The sequence below is a fragment of the Helianthus annuus genome, chromosome 9, assembly GCF_002127325.2.
Source record: "Helianthus annuus cultivar XRQ/B chromosome 9, HanXRQr2.0-SUNRISE, whole genome shotgun sequence".
Classification (NCBI taxonomy): Eukaryota; Viridiplantae; Streptophyta; class Magnoliopsida; order Asterales; family Asteraceae; genus Helianthus; species Helianthus annuus.
Genome location: NC_035441.2, coordinates 11,682,005 through 11,698,287, shown reverse-complemented (window position 1 = coordinate 11,698,287; position 16,283 = coordinate 11,682,005). Strand labels below are relative to the sequence as shown.

The window sequence follows — 16,283 nt, the reverse complement described above, 5'->3', positions numbered from 1 at the left end:
ATCCCAATGGAACCCCAACCGATCATGAACTGACTGCCTCTAACGAGGCTGTGACTCATGATCTTGTCTCTGATAACTGCTTGTTCCATCATACGTTGATTCTTCTCGCTGGGAGGCATGAGCTCTAGATCTCGGCCTTCGCGATTGCGTCACAGGAGCAGTTTGAGCACACAATTGTGTATACACTGCATTCAATGTTCCTTGTGGCCGAACATACCATGATATCGGAGTTTCCCCCGGTGGTAGAATTGATTAAGCGGGATTTACTGGAAATATCCCTGGAGTAACAGGGTCATTCGCTCCATTAGATTGGATTTCATTATCGTCGGAGGCCTCTTCGACTATCCCCTCGACTGGTAAATTGTTTCCGACATTTGGTCGAGGACCAGGCTGTCGGTGAGAAGATGAGTTTTCTGCCATATGCAAAAACAGAAAAAACGGAATGAACTGAACCGAAACGAGATAGGAACTAGAAAAACTGAGAAATCGGTGGGCGCCATTGAAGAAACACTGGTTCAACAGACCGGAATCAGTTGGACCAGGGGTTTTGAATCCGCATAAAAGGTTAGTTCTCTCTCAATTGGTTCAGTGGTAATCGAACTTCTTCTCCGGCTATTCTGCAAAACAGAGCACCGTTAGCCTCGTCAAGGGGAGAAGAGGGTTCTCTCCTTGACCCGACTCCGGTGTGAGAATAAGTATTTGTATAGAGAAGATAAGGTATTTGAATAGTGGAATTGGATCTGAATTCTTACCTGAAGCATTCTCCTATTTATAACCGAGAGTTTGGGAGGGGAAATCTGTTATTGAAAGATAACGGAAGATGCTAACACCGTAGCGGTTATCTTTCCTTCCGTTAAATCTCTTAACTCTTCGTTAAGTTGCGTCGATCTGATGTGGGTGCACACGGATCGTGATTTGATCTTATGGCTAGGGGATTGCCACGTGGAAAGTGATTTAAGTGGAGATCATTCTTCAATCACATGCTATCGTTGTTATTTCAGGAATGATTGTGATGGTGACACGTGTCCAGACGGTTATAACCGTCTGGGTGATGCACAATGGTATTTCTTCTAGAAGATTACTGCTGTAATCTGGTGTGGCACTTCATAGTGTGCACACGGCTGGATAGGTCTTAAGTAAAATAATATCCAAGTCTGGATATTTGGGTGGACATTTTGGTCCCAGGGTTTTGACCCTTGTTAAATGGAAGGTGGCGCAAGGGTTCAGTTTTCCCTTGGGTCGCGCGACTATTGCTCGTTAGTTTCTTCTTTCCCTTAGCAAGACCTATGCGCGGCTGCGCAAGGTCAAAAAGGGGTGAAAAGTCGGTTTGGTGGTATGGCCCCATATCATTTTTGAGGGATTTTTGGGACCTTACCCCTTCAATGCCACATACACAGCCGGTGAATAGATTTATTGAATACACCAGAAACTGCTTGTTTCATCGCAGCATCCTGATCGGTCAACACCAATGTTGGTTGCTTAGTGTTATCAGCTTTAAGGAATGTGGTAAGCAACCACGTGTAAGAACCAAATGTTTCATCGTATAATAGCCCAACACCAAATGTGACACACTTTTTATGGTGATCGACACAGGTAAACGGAACAAATATCATGTTATACCTTCAAAACAAAATAAAACAATGAATTTAGTGTAATATGACAAACATAACATCAGTAATACATTCATTAATAAAATAAAATCGTTATTACATAGATGTAATACAACAAAACAGTGTAACTGATTGTAACCACAGTGTTCGTATCATTTATGCAACATAATAAAGATAGAAAACTTACTGATTCGTATGATATGTTGCATCAAAACCTACACATCTCCGAAGGCTTCGTAATTGCATTTGGATACGTCATCAGCCCAGAACAATGATCTTAACTCACCGTCAACCACCACACATTCAAAAAAGAAATTTGGCAGGTTTATCATACGAGCTTTTAACGTATCAACAACCATTTGTGCATCCTTCTTGCCGATAAAAGACAGTAGATCTCTAGTGAAATTTTTGAATTCTACTACAGTTCCTTGTACATTATGGTGCCCACCCTTAAACGAAGCTTGAATCTTATGCGCGACATTAGGGCCAATTTTGTTCAAGCTTAATTTGTGAATGAACCTCTGGTCTTCATAACTAAGTTTCCTCCTTTTTCTGGTAAAGTCCTTGTCGACCAATCCATGATTATGAGCTTCAATAAAACCATAAATGAAGAATTTTGTAGTGCCTGAGATAGCTTTAAGCTTTAGCCGCGCCCTGCAATCAGTAACTTTGTAGCTGCTACTTCGAGATACTTTAAAAGCACTAGGGTCCATCGATTCAAGTTGTGTTTGCTTAGGTTTACTGGATCTGGTACATTGCATATACCTATGTGTAACAACCGTTCCATTTTTCTTCATGGCACCCAAACGTACAAAAAACCCAGACCTCTCAGCATAAGACTTGTGCATATTCTCAACGTCGCTCCATGTGTCAAAAACCATTCCGATAGTAGGTGTATATTCAGGAGACACCAAAGATTTCCAGAACTTTGTTCCATCAGTTGTTATGTATACATGGCTGGTTATATCTCCTTCAATATGAACACGAAAATTACAGACAAATAAAGAAAAAACATTGCACATATGCATTATAGTAATATATTTAAAAGATGGACATATACGTACATACAACACACACACACAGCATGTAAAACATACATACATACTACATACATACTACATACATACATACATACATACATACATACATACATACATTACATACATACAATACATACATACATACATACATACATACTACATACATACATACACATACATACATACATACATACATACATACATACATTACATACATACATACATACATACATACATACATACATACATTACATACATACATACATACATACATACATACATACATACATACATACATACATACATACATACATACATACATACATACATACATACATACATACATACATACATACATACATACATACATACATACATACACATACATACAATACATACATACATACATACATACATTACATACATACATACATACATTACATACATACATACATACATACATACATACATACATACATACATACATACATACATACATACATACATACATACAACATACATACATACATACATACATACATACATACATACATACATACATACATACATACATACATACATACATACATACATACATACATACATACATACATACATACATACATACATACATACATACATACATACATACATACATACATACATACATACATACATACATACATACATACATACATACATACATACATACATACATACATACATACATACATACATACATACATACATACATACATACATACATACATACATACATACATACATACATACATACATACATACATACATACATACATACATACATACATACATACATACATACATACATACATACATACATACATACATACATACATACATACATACATACATACATACATACATACATACATACATACATACATACATACATACATACATACATACATACATACATACATACATACATACATACATACATACATACAGACACACACACACACACACACACACACACACACACACACACACACACACACACACACACACACACACACACACACACACACACACACACACACACACACACACACACACACACACACACACACACACACACACACACACACACACACACACACACACACATACATACATACATACATACATACATACATACATACATACATACATACATACATACATACATACATACATACATACATACATACATACATACATACATACATACATACATACATACATACATACATACATACATACATACATACATACATACATACATACATACATACATACATACATACATACATACATACATACATACATACATACATACATACATACATACATAGGGTTCATATATACAATAAAAAAACAACATATTATATTGAAAATACAAACATGTTAACAATTAATGATATATACAGTTCACATCGTAATATCAACACGTGTACACATGTGTAATACACATTTTTTTTAATAAATAAATAAATTATCTAATTGATCAACGTCATACAGACGTAATGGACGGACATTATGACTGCCATAACTTGAATTGTTACCATCAGTTGACTCATCGATGCGTTCATGTCCGTCATCATCGGTAGAACCGATTAATGCGTCAACAATAATTGCACCATTGTTTGTAGAACTGCTGGATGAAGCCATACCTGAACGATTTAACAACAATATCGATTAAACAACAATCAAACATGTCCGAATTCCGATTATGAACAATATGTGATAAAATAAACATGAAATCCGATTACCTACGATTGTTAAACACGAATTTGGATGCGAAACAACTTTAATTCAGTATGAGATCCGTTATATGTATGAGTAATTGATACAATTATGGAATTGATTGATGTAAGATTCGATAATTGTTGAACACGAAACCTCCGTAAAAGAAAATCGAGACTGTGTGTGTGGTTTATGAATTGGGCGAACAGAAAGCGTGTAAATATGTTTGTTGACAAAAATACCCCTATGTTTAATAGTTTTTTGGTTTTCTCATTTATATCTAGTTTTCTCATGATCCTATCCCTATATATATATATATATATATATATATATATATATATATATATATATATATATATATATATATATATATATATATATATATATATATATATATATATATATATATATATATATATATATATATATATATAATGTAAGTATCTATAGAAAACCCACTTTAATTTAGAAAACCCGGGAAACTCAAAGCTCCCGATGTTTTTTTCTTTTAAAAAAAATTACACATGTTATATACATGTTTTTAAGTGTTTTGGGCAAAAAAATCAAAAAAGCGCCGAGTAGATATTTTTAAAAAAAATAAACAACTTTTGGTGTAACACATGTTACAAATATGTCAGATGAATGTAACATGTGTTACACCAAAACTTGTTTATTTTTTTAAAAAATATCTACTCGGCGCTTTTTTGATTTTTTTTGTTTAAAACCCTTTAAAACATGAATATAACATGTGTAATTTTTTTCAAAACAAAAAAACATCAGGAGCTTTGAGTTTCCCGGGTTTTCTAAATTAAAGTGGGTTTTCTATACATCCTTCCCCTATATATATATATATATATAGGTGGAGGATCCTGTAAAAAGTGCTCAAAGTGTAAGAAGTGTGAGAAGTCTATTATAACACTATATATAATACTATATAACACCATATAAACACCGTATAACAATATGTAACACCATATAATACCATATAACAGTATGTAACACTATATATCATTATATAACAAATATAACACTATAGGGTGTCTGATAGCATGTCTATGATAGATGTATAGTGTTATATTTGTTATATAATGATATATAGTGTTACATAGTGTTGTATTGTATTATATGGTGTTACATATTGTTATACGGTGTATATATGGTGTTATATAGTATTATATATAGTGTTATAATACACTTCTCACACTTTAGGCCCTTTTTACACTATCCTTACCCTATATATATATATATATATAGGGAGCCGCTAGAATGAAAACCACCTCGAGTTGTAAGAACCGCGAGAACTACACCCCACGGAGGGGCGTTCGCCGCGATTTTTTTTTTTACAAGTAGATGTGTGCATTATAAACACGGCCGTAAAAAATCACGGCGAACGCCCCTCCGTGGGGTGTAGTTTTTTACACCTCAAGTTTGGTGAAAAAAAAAGAAAAAAGAAAAAAAATTAAAAAACACCAAACTTGAGGTGTAAAAAACTACACCCCACGGAGGGGCATTCGCCGTGATTTTTTACGGCCGTGTTTATAATGCACACATCTACTTGTAAAAAAAAAATTGCGGCGAACGCCCCTCCGTGGGGTGTAGTTCTCGCGGTTCTTACAACTCGAGGTGGTTTTCATTCTAGCGATCCCCTATATATAGATATATATATATATATATATATATATATATATATATATATATATATATATATATATATATAGGGCAAGGATAAATCGAAAACCCACTCCAGTTGACTAAACCCTGAAAACCCATTAATCACCATTGATCAAACTAAATGAATGGGTGAGATTAAGTTTGGGCCATGTCTTTCTTTATTTCCACTTTTCTGTATTATTTAATACATTGATTGTACATTAAAGGGCAATATAGGAAACATAATTTAATCTCTTTCAAGAAAGACAAAAGTCTCTATATGCACAGACCATCAAATCGGCTGAATTACCTACTTCAGTTGTCTTCTTCATTTCAAAATTTCAAAAACATCAAAACAAATTCTCTCTCTTCCAAAAATTTTCATCAAACATTCTTCATCTATACCCAAATCAGCGAAGATGTTCAACTATACCCAGAATCACCGGCCAAAAAATCGCTTAAAGATCTTCAAAATCGCCGTAGAATATCAACGAACGCCGGAGATATTCAAGAATCACCGGAGAATTTCAACGGTCACCGCCGGAAAAAATCAGGCTAAAAACGAGAGGATTCCAGGTGCGTCGCTTCTTTGTTGACTAAAATTATCAGCTTTGTTTTAGCTATTCAGAATTAGAGAGTTTCAGATGATGATGACGATGACGGTGGAGTTTGTTGAAAATTTGTTTTAGATCTTATTTTAAAGGAATTCGAGCAGTTAGGGAGGCCGCCGGAGTGTGTGGGGGTGGTTTAAGATGGTGGCGGTCAGATGGAGATGGTAATGGTGGTCGGGTGGGGCTGTTGCAAGGTGGTTGTCGGGTGGGGCTGGTGCAACATGCTGGTAGTGGTGGTTGGCGGAGGTGGTGTCGGGTGGGGCTGGTCCACTTGTATATATTTTCAACATTTGTGAGATACGAGTCAACATTTTGTTTCTGTCTTCAAAGATTTAGGAATAGGTAGAGTTTTGGAAGAACCCAGTCGACATTTAACACATATATAACATTATTTCACTGTCTTCAAAGATTTAGGAATAGGTAGAGTTTTTTTTTATTAAGTGCATGAATTTGAATAAACACACCTCTCTTTCGTAATAAATATATACTTATGTAAATGCAGGGATGAAACATGGTGGTTTTTACAGAGAGAGATGCAGGGATGGGATGGTGGTGATGAGTCAACTTGTGCAGATTTATTTTTGTATTGATTTATATATTTTTATGAAGAAGATTATTTGTTTTCAGTTAGAATGATGTTAGGATCTGATATTTATATAACAAATAAATCTAACTAGCAAAACATATATGAATATAGGATTTGTTACATTGCTAAAACCCACTTACGTTGTGTTACATAAAAACCTTTCTAAAAAAATAGGAAGTGTAATATACAAATATTTAAACAGTTTTTAAAAAAAGAAACACAATTTTCTTAAAAAAATAGGAAGTGTAATATACTAATTTTCTACATAAAAACATGCAACAAGGATAGAATGTAACATACTAATTTTCTAAAAATTAATTAATATACAACGTTGTCATGAAAAAAAAAGATATTCAAGCAAACATCAACAAAAGCACATGATCAAACACACATAGAGCAAAAATGTACAAAAATCTCAGTGAAAAAAAAAAATGTAACAAGGATACAGCAAAAATGTACAAAAATCTGAGGCAAAAATAAAATGTAACATGGTAAAAACAAAACCAAAAAATCCATAACATATAAAATTCTCAGATTCAACACATCAAAAGTCTACATGAAAAATGTAACATGTTTTTTTTCTTCGATTGTTACATTTCTAACACCCGGTTACACAGTGTTACATAAAAAATGCCTAGATCTTGGAGTTTCATAACTAAGACGCATAAAATTGTTATGAGAATTGTACATCAAAAATATAACATGCATATAAAAATATAACTTTATTAACAGGAATCCAACAACACCAGATCCACAAAACACAACAAAAATGCTTGGTTTGAACAAAAATGTGTAATTTCACCGGATCTTGCCTGGTTCGAACAAAAAACTTCAGCCTTCTCTTTGATATCTGATTCATCATCTTCTTCATTTACGATTTTCTTCAAAATCAAACCAAAGATGATCCGTCTTCATGGGGGTTTGAAAAGAAAACATGATGGATCCAGATCTAGATGACGGGTTCAGATCTAGATCTTGACGGGTTTAAAAAGAAACATGATGGATCCAGATCTAGATCTAGATGATGGTCCAGATCTAGATCTAGATGGCGTCCACATGGATCTGATGCTCATAAGTTTCTCCAATTTCATTTGTGATCTTGTTTTATCTATATTGGAACAAGAGAGAGATAGGGAAAAGTGTGGTAGAGAATAGAGATGAACGAGGATCTGGTGAATTGTTATAAATTGTAGAAAAAGGATATGATTATATTCTAGATCTAGATATGTATTAGAAGGAATAGAGATACAAAGAGAGAGAGAGAGAGATATGAGGTTTCTGATGTAAATAAAGAGAGAGAGAGTCAGGTTTGTAATGATGAAAAAAGAGAGAGAGATTAGACTTACACTTTTCTGCACATGTAAAATGACGTAAATACCCCTCTCTTTGTCTTTATGCACATATGAGGTGGCTGAATCCTAGCCACACATGTGGGTTTCTTGGGTTTTCTCAACTGGAGTGGGTTTTCTCATTATAATTAGCCTATATATATATATAGTGTGAGGTTCATTGGGGAATACTAAAAAAGTGGGGAACAACGGGGAACCGACTCAAACGAACTCCGATTGGACTCATTCCAGCGGCGTTGGAACCGTCTCGTGGAACCCTGACTAGGATCTTTTGACCCTGAACCCTAAATCATAACTGCTAAACCCTAAATATATTAGGGTTTGGCTTTTAGGGTTTAGTTTTAGGGTTTAGCCTTAGGGTTTAACTTTAGGGTTTAGCTTTAGGGTTTAGAGTTTAGCTTTAGGGTTTAGGGTTTAGCTTTAGGGTTTAGCTATAGGTTTTAGCTATAGGGTTTAGCTTTAGGTTTAGCCTTTAGGGTTTAGCTTTTAGGATTTATAGTTTAGATTTTACGGTTTACCTTAGGTTTTAGCCTTATTTTTTAGCTTTAGTTTTAGACTTTATGAGTTAGGATTTATGGTTTAGGGTTAAGAGATCTTAGCTAGGGTTCGGCGAGCCGGTTCCAACGCCGTTGGAATGAGTCCAATCGAAGTTCATTTGAGCCGGTTCCCCACTGTTCCCCACTTTTTTAGTGTTCCCCAATGAACCTTCCCATACATATATGTAGGATCGTGTGCTGACCCAAACGAGTCGGTCAGAGGTTTGCTCTTGTGAATCAGATGCGGAATTATAAGAAACACAAGTAGAAATAGCACGTTCTTCCTTCTAACTCTCTTTTGTATTGATTTAACACAGTTTACAGCTTGATCGTCACACCGGCAGAGCTTCGGCGTGGAAAAACAAGACCTCTATCTACTGAATCGCTCATGGGGCCTATTTATAGGGATTCTGGACCGCTCATGTGATCATGTGACACATGAGCGGTTCAGCCCATGTCACATAGGCGACCCAAGACTGCCATAAAAGCGGTCCATGATAGTTAATGCCCTAAAAGCGATCCAGACACATATCTCCTATACAAACTTCTATTTTCTCGTATTTCGAGCCCTAAGCTATACAATATGATATAAGGCTTGATCCTAGACACCTAGACGGAATCAACAGATGTAGTGCACCAACAGACTCCCCCTCAGATGTTGATGGAGTCGTCACCACACACTGACTTTAAACGCTGTATCTTCACCTCGTCAGGCTAGATCAGTCTCTGGGCTTTCTCTTTCTCTTTGACTCCACCTCTCGATTTGCTGACATTCTTTTGGACTTCAGCAAAATCTACAGGATCCATGCCTGGCTTCAAACACTCTAAATCTCTTGATCAAATCTCTTGATTCCTTAAGTTCATCAGCATCATTAGAATCAGGATCGATCAGATTGGCTACCTGCACAATCTTAACCCAGAAATAAATTTCGTTTACATATATCTCAAATTTCTGTGCACTAACAGTATAATTTTCGTTTAATATTCTATGATGAACCACTTGAAGAAGGTTAAATTTTGACAAAAACAGTTAGATTTACACAAAAACTCCCCCTCAGATGCTGTTCATCATATTTAGCATTCAGAATTTTGAAAATCAGATTTTCAATATCAGATGTCGAAAATCTTTTTGAATTTTTTTTTTTAATTTTAACCTAAAAACACACAAAAATCTTTTTGAATTTTCTGAGAAACCAATTGTTGATACCACATGTAAATGAAACATAATGAAATGAAATGTTTACAGACACTATTTTTGTGAGTTTGTGCAAGAGGATCATATCAGTTTTGAGATCAATCACGAACACCGTTAAGCTTGATTTCATTTTAAGTTTCAAACAATTTTACCTAGATTGTCATTACATTGTCAACACAAAGTTCAATCGATTCGAGATACGATATTAATGTTTTAGAAACTTGAACTTAACTGTGTATCACTCCACTTGAATATACTCCCGTATCCAGATTTCGACGTTCCAATTTACAGGCAAATATACTACAACTGATATCTGTATATAATTTAGGTATGCGAGGGCTGAGGGATCTCAGGTCGATACTTCCGTATGCGCAAAGAGATATCAGCTTCGACTTTTCGGTGTGTCCCCTTTAGGAGATCTTTTCAGCTACAACAACTGATTATCAATTTTATTGTCTAATCAGCTGAGGGTTTAATGCTGTGTTTTAAGCATTTTTCAGCAAGTATTATCCGAGGACTAGGTCAGAACTTCCATTCAGCAGAAGTCCTGGGATAATACCCCAGACATCACAGAGTATACAGACCTAGTAAATTAGAAAACGAAACCTTTCAAACAAGATTTCAGGGGTTACCTATATATCCAAGAATAGTTACCCACGAATTAAGCAAGTTAGAATTTAGTTTATATCTCGTTTCAATTTACTAAATGCATGACAATCTACTGACATACCCGCAGTAAATTGATTTAAAACTTTTTAATCTTTTCAAATCTTTAGCGTGTCGTGATAATCTATTGATGTACTATCATTTCCTCTTTTTCGCAACAAAACTCATTTTAGTTTTATCATGTTTTTGGCTTTTTCAAATTTTCAAATGTTTTTGGATTTTCTGAAATTTTCCCTACTCCCCTAAAATGCAAACACATTTCAAAGAGAATTTGGAAAACTTCTAATAGTTTTTGACCCACTTGTAGGAAAAAATTGAAAAATAAACTGTACAGAAACTTGACAACTGATATCGAATCTCATCAAATCTCAATTCTTCCTACATAAACAATCAGAACTCCCCCTAACACAAATCATTTTCTCATTTAGATTTCAAAACACTTAAGTTCGTGTTAATCAAAATGATTTTTTTTTTCGGAAAATGAATTTGTGTTTAATAAAATCTATTTAAAGATTTAGAAATGGGAATTTGGTTCATCATATTGTCTATCCTTTTATCATGAATAGTAAATCAAGTACAAATTAATGTCCCTGATTTATCATTTGCATTTAAAATCAAAATCACAAATACCACCTGTAACATGTAGATCTAATCACTTTTTAGTTTCAAGGTTACCTCTTGTAGGAATATGACCTCTACATTATCATTCTTACCAACCAGGATGCCGATTCCTGCTTCGCACTTACCAATCCTGGAAGCTCCGGCAAAGTCCTTCAACCTGTAAAAACATTCACACATTAAACACAATCATACAAACAAACATTTAACAAACTAGAATGATGCCGATTCCTGATCCACGATATAAACTTGGGATCTCCGGCATAGTCATGCGACTATTGTGGGAAACAAACTTCCCTCCAAGTCATTTCAGACTTGGTGTCTTTCAATTCCTGCTTAGTGGGACTGTATGTTGCCTTTTTGATGGCATATAAATCTTTTACCCCTTTAGCTTTCCCACTTAACATTTTCACAAACATCTTTTTAACATTCCCACCGAATGCTTTCTCAACATCAAACTCTTTTTCACCAATCTCTCTTTTCACTTCTTCAAATTTCAGTGATGGTAAATCATCATCTACTGAAACTTCCTTCATAACTTGTGGCTCTTCTGGCTTTATGGAACCAGATTCATCGCCGACCTTTTCTTCAACCTTTTTCACAACCCACACTTGGTTGTCTTTGATTTGCTTGTGATACAACGGTGTCTTTGAACTCTCCCCAATCTCATGTTTTGAATTCTTAAACTTCTTAGATTTTTCAACAACTTTCTCTTTCATCTTCTGAGAACCTCCCTGTTTTGCATCGTTATCCGTTGTAACCTGAACAACGACATCTTCTTTAACACAGGTTTGAGTGTTTCTCAGATGAAAAACTCCTGTTCCATTTCTTTTCTTCTCAGCCAGAAACTCTTTGTTAGATTGCCTCCAAAATGGTGTCTGCTGTTCTTCTTCCGAATTTCCACCTGAAACAAATTCAGATTTCGTTTTAGAATTTTTTTTATTTTTATCATTTTCTGGTGCAACAAAACCTAAACCTTTCTTTTTGTAACTACGATTTTGGTTGGGTTTCTTAGGAAATCCAGGACCAGAATTGTAACCCATTTTCTTGTTTAAACGTTGTTGAACTCTAGAAGTATATTTTTTTAGATTTTTCAAAACTCTTCAAAACTTTTAACTCAGGAATATTAACATTTACTAGTTTAAAAGTTTTGTTGATTAATTCTGTTTTAATACTCATAATTGGAAATTCTTTGTTGTAATATAATTTGTCCGAACCATTCGAAGTATAAACAACTTCGAATGTTTCATCATTTAAATCCGCTTTTGATAACAAAAACTCTGTGCTATAAGACTGTTTAACCGATGGACTTTGACTGTTGACTGACGACTTTGGCTTATCAGATTCAGATTTAGACTCTGTCTCCTCATCAGTGTCCAACACTTGATCGACCATCTTTTTGATCAACTCAGACTCATGATCAGTATCGGATGAGGTAAACGTCACATCAATGTTTTCTGGTAAACCGTCAGTTGAGTCGGTTTTAAGCTGTATATTCACTGCTTTTGCAAGTTGCTCCTCATTTGGTTTCCTAGGTGAATACCCATCCCAAATTGGAGGCGGACACTTGTTATAGCTAACATTCGATTTCTTACCACAATTCTTCTTTTCTTTCTGCTTCTCATCTTGAAAAGCTTCCATACCTGCAACAGTCGGATAAACACGATCAATAACATAATCAGAAGTAGAGTAACTCAACAACAACCTCCTGATTCTCTCATTTTCAATCTTTTCCTTTTCCAACTCTTACTTCCATTTTGCACTTTCTTCAATGTAAAAATTTATAGCTTTCTGTTTCGACATCAAAGTTGCATTCATCATTGTCAATGCCTGTTCTCTTTCAGTGTTTGTTGTTTAGAGACCAGTTACTGTTTTGTTCAATACATCGTACGATTCCTTTACGTAGTTAAGATTGAACAATAACTGATATTTCTTCTTTTCAAGTTCAGCAATGAAGTCGTCTTTAACCGCACAACCTTTGCATGCTTCCAAACACTTCTCACATGGTTTGACAACTTCAACAATCTTCTCCACTTCGATTGTTTTCACAACTTCTATCACTTTCTCGACTTCGATCACCTTTTCCACTTCAATCACCTTTTCTTCTTTCACAATCTCGGTAAACTTCTCAGCAACATTTTCAACATTCTGAACATCATCATCAGATTCAAATTGTTGTTCTTTTTCAGCTCGTTTCTCCTCCAGTTTCTCCATTTTATCTGCAAAATAAAAATGAAAACTATCAGGAGACATATGGGATTTTGCAACATTTAGATATTTCTCTTCCTCATCATCACTGCTGCTTTGATCAGGTGATTGATCAAACTGTACCGATTTTTCAGAATCATCATCAGAAACACCAGAATCAGATGGTGTTTTGTCAAATACAACATCTTGTTCCTGCACATTTTCATCTTGTACACTATCAGCTGAACTATCAGAAACATTCTCATAATGTTCTGAAAGTTTATCAGAAATATCTGAATTCTCATCAGATGATTCAGATTTTTCTTCATCACTCTTCACATTCTCTCCAATTGATCTCATCCAAGTAGCAAACAAGTTTGGCTCTCGGACGATCTTTGCAATGAAAGCCTTAAAATCTCCTTTTTCATCTACAAACATGTCCCAAGTGAAACCATCTGGTAGTTTTTCATCATCTTGATCAATAATGCGTGCTGCAGAATCTTCAGATGATATGTAATTACTCCAGCTGAAATCTACCATACATGCTCTCTTTGGATCTTCAATTTTTCTTCCGTGAGCTGTCTGAGGTTCCTGGGATTGACCAACTTGCTGATAGATAGCTTTGCGGTAGTAATCATCTTTTCCGAACGGATTCTGTGCCCCACTAGCTTCTCTTCCTTTGCATTCCCGTTTGAAGTGGCCTTTCTCCCTGCAACGAAAACAAGTAACTTTAGATTTTTCAAAACCTAAAGTAGAGACATGTGCATCAAGAAAGTCATTTCTCCCGGTAATAGTTTTGAATTTCTCAGCTCTACGAAGAACACTCGCAAGACACCATTTGATATCCATAAGTTCCATTTCCTCTGCATCTATCTGATCGTAATCCTCTTTAGTAAGCATAGGATTCCCGATTCGTCCAGCAACTAGACCTTCATAGGATAACAGAACAGAACCTAGAAGTGCCATATGATCTTTTGCAGTGTCTTCGGAAAAACTTTGACCGTCAGGAAGATTAAGAGCTATATTGCACTGAATTACGCAACCGTTTCCTGTTTTTGTACTTTGAGACTGAAAAGCAGTGTTAGTCTCTTTCGGATTCACACTCGGAAACGATGAAAACCCGCTGCTACTCTTGTTTGAGCCTTGATCAGCTTTCTCAGATGAATCACCAGCACTAAAAGCTGTTTGAATTTTCGGACTTCTTACAGACTCAATTGCTGGTATACTACCTTTGTAATACATCTTCACGTCCTGTTGCCCACTAGGACTGTTCATTCTCGCTATCTTTTGCTGTTCAAGATCTTGGCTTTCAATTTTCTCAATGAACTGTGAAATAGTCAACCCATCATACACACTAGTGTTCTTCAAGATCATTAAGTACGTTCCCCACTCTTTTTGAGGTAACGCATCCGCCAGCTTCTCAACCCATTCTTCACGATTTTTCTCAACTCCCAACATCGACAATGATCGTACCAAGTGACAGTATCTCTCAATTAGCTTCTTTGTATCCTCGCCTGGCAAACTGCTAAACAGATCGAACTCTTTCTTCAGTAGAGCTTTCTTGCTTTTAATCATATTCTCACTACCCTCGAACTTGACTTTCAAAGCATCCCAAATTGATTTAGCAGTCTTGTCGTGTTGCAGAAGAATGAATATATCTTCTTTAATGGCTTGTTGTAACAAACTAATCATCATTTTCTCAGCTTTATACATTGCCCGTTCTTGATCTGTAAACTCAGAAATCTCTTTGATGACTTGCAATTCGGTTCGAGGCAATGTGTACTTCTTTAGTATGCACTCCCATGATCTAAGATGATTGGCTTGAACCCAATTTTCAAACCTATCTTTCCATCCATAATATTCCTCGATGCTCATCAATCTTGGGGGTTTTTGAGTCGTCCCCGTCTCATTTTCCAAGTTCATTGCTTGAGCAATTGCGGCTGGAGTAGTCGATGTGGCAAAAGCGTTGAAAAATTCTGAATTCATGATGACAATGTACGAATTTCAAGCTAACAGACAAATAAGCGGTTCAACAATGATCTGATAAGCGATCCAGAACAATGTCACTCGAGCGATCCAGAACTCAACCTAAGAGCGGTCCAAAGACAGACTTTTGAGCGATTCCAAAATTTGATTTCGAGCGGTTCAAGACTTAGATTTTCAAGCGGTTCAAAATATGTCTGAATAAGCGATTCAGGCAATGAATTTGGAGCGGTTCATAATTGTTCTTTCGAGCGGTTCATGAAATTCACTTCGAGCGATTCAACACAATTCTATCTAAATGAGCGATTCAAAACAGTGATTTAGGAGCGGTTCCAGATGACGTCATAAGAGCGGTCCACTTTTCGAAAAAGATTTGACCCATAAAAACTTCGAATTTTGGCTTCAAACTTTCCAGGGTTTATCTCGATACTATTGCGCACAATCTGTGAAAAATTTAGCGAATTCCGACCGTGAAATCTTCCTGA

The 16,283-nt window shown here is 35.6% G+C and overlaps 1 protein-coding gene across 1 annotated transcript; it reads right to left on the bottom strand.

Moving 5' to 3' along the window:
• Positions 1-252: 252 nt before the first annotated feature.
• LOC110875260 (protein FAR1-RELATED SEQUENCE 5-like) lies at positions 253-4,342 on the bottom strand. Its single transcript, XM_035976824.1, has 4 exons — positions 4,237-4,342; positions 1,830-2,580; positions 1,422-1,620; positions 253-447 (listed from the first exon to the last, which is right to left on the bottom strand). The coding sequence occupies exons 1-4, from the start codon at positions 4,340-4,342 to the stop codon at positions 253-255; spliced, it is 1,251 nt and encodes a 416-aa protein (XP_035832717.1).
• Positions 4,343-16,283: the final 11,941 nt, after the last annotated feature.

Coding starts and splice junctions, on each gene's coding strand:
- LOC110875260 (XM_035976824.1), bottom strand. CDS start 4,342: ATGGCTTCATCCAGCAGTTCTACAAACAATGGTGCAATTATTGTTGAC. Junction 2,581..4,236: donor CATCGATGAGTCAACTGATG/GTAACAATTCAA, acceptor TTCATATTGAAG/GAGATATAACCAGCCATGTA. Junction 448..1,421: donor TGAAACAAGCAGTTTCTGGT/GTATTCAATAAA, acceptor GTTTCGGTTCAG/TTCATTCCGTTTTTTCTGTT.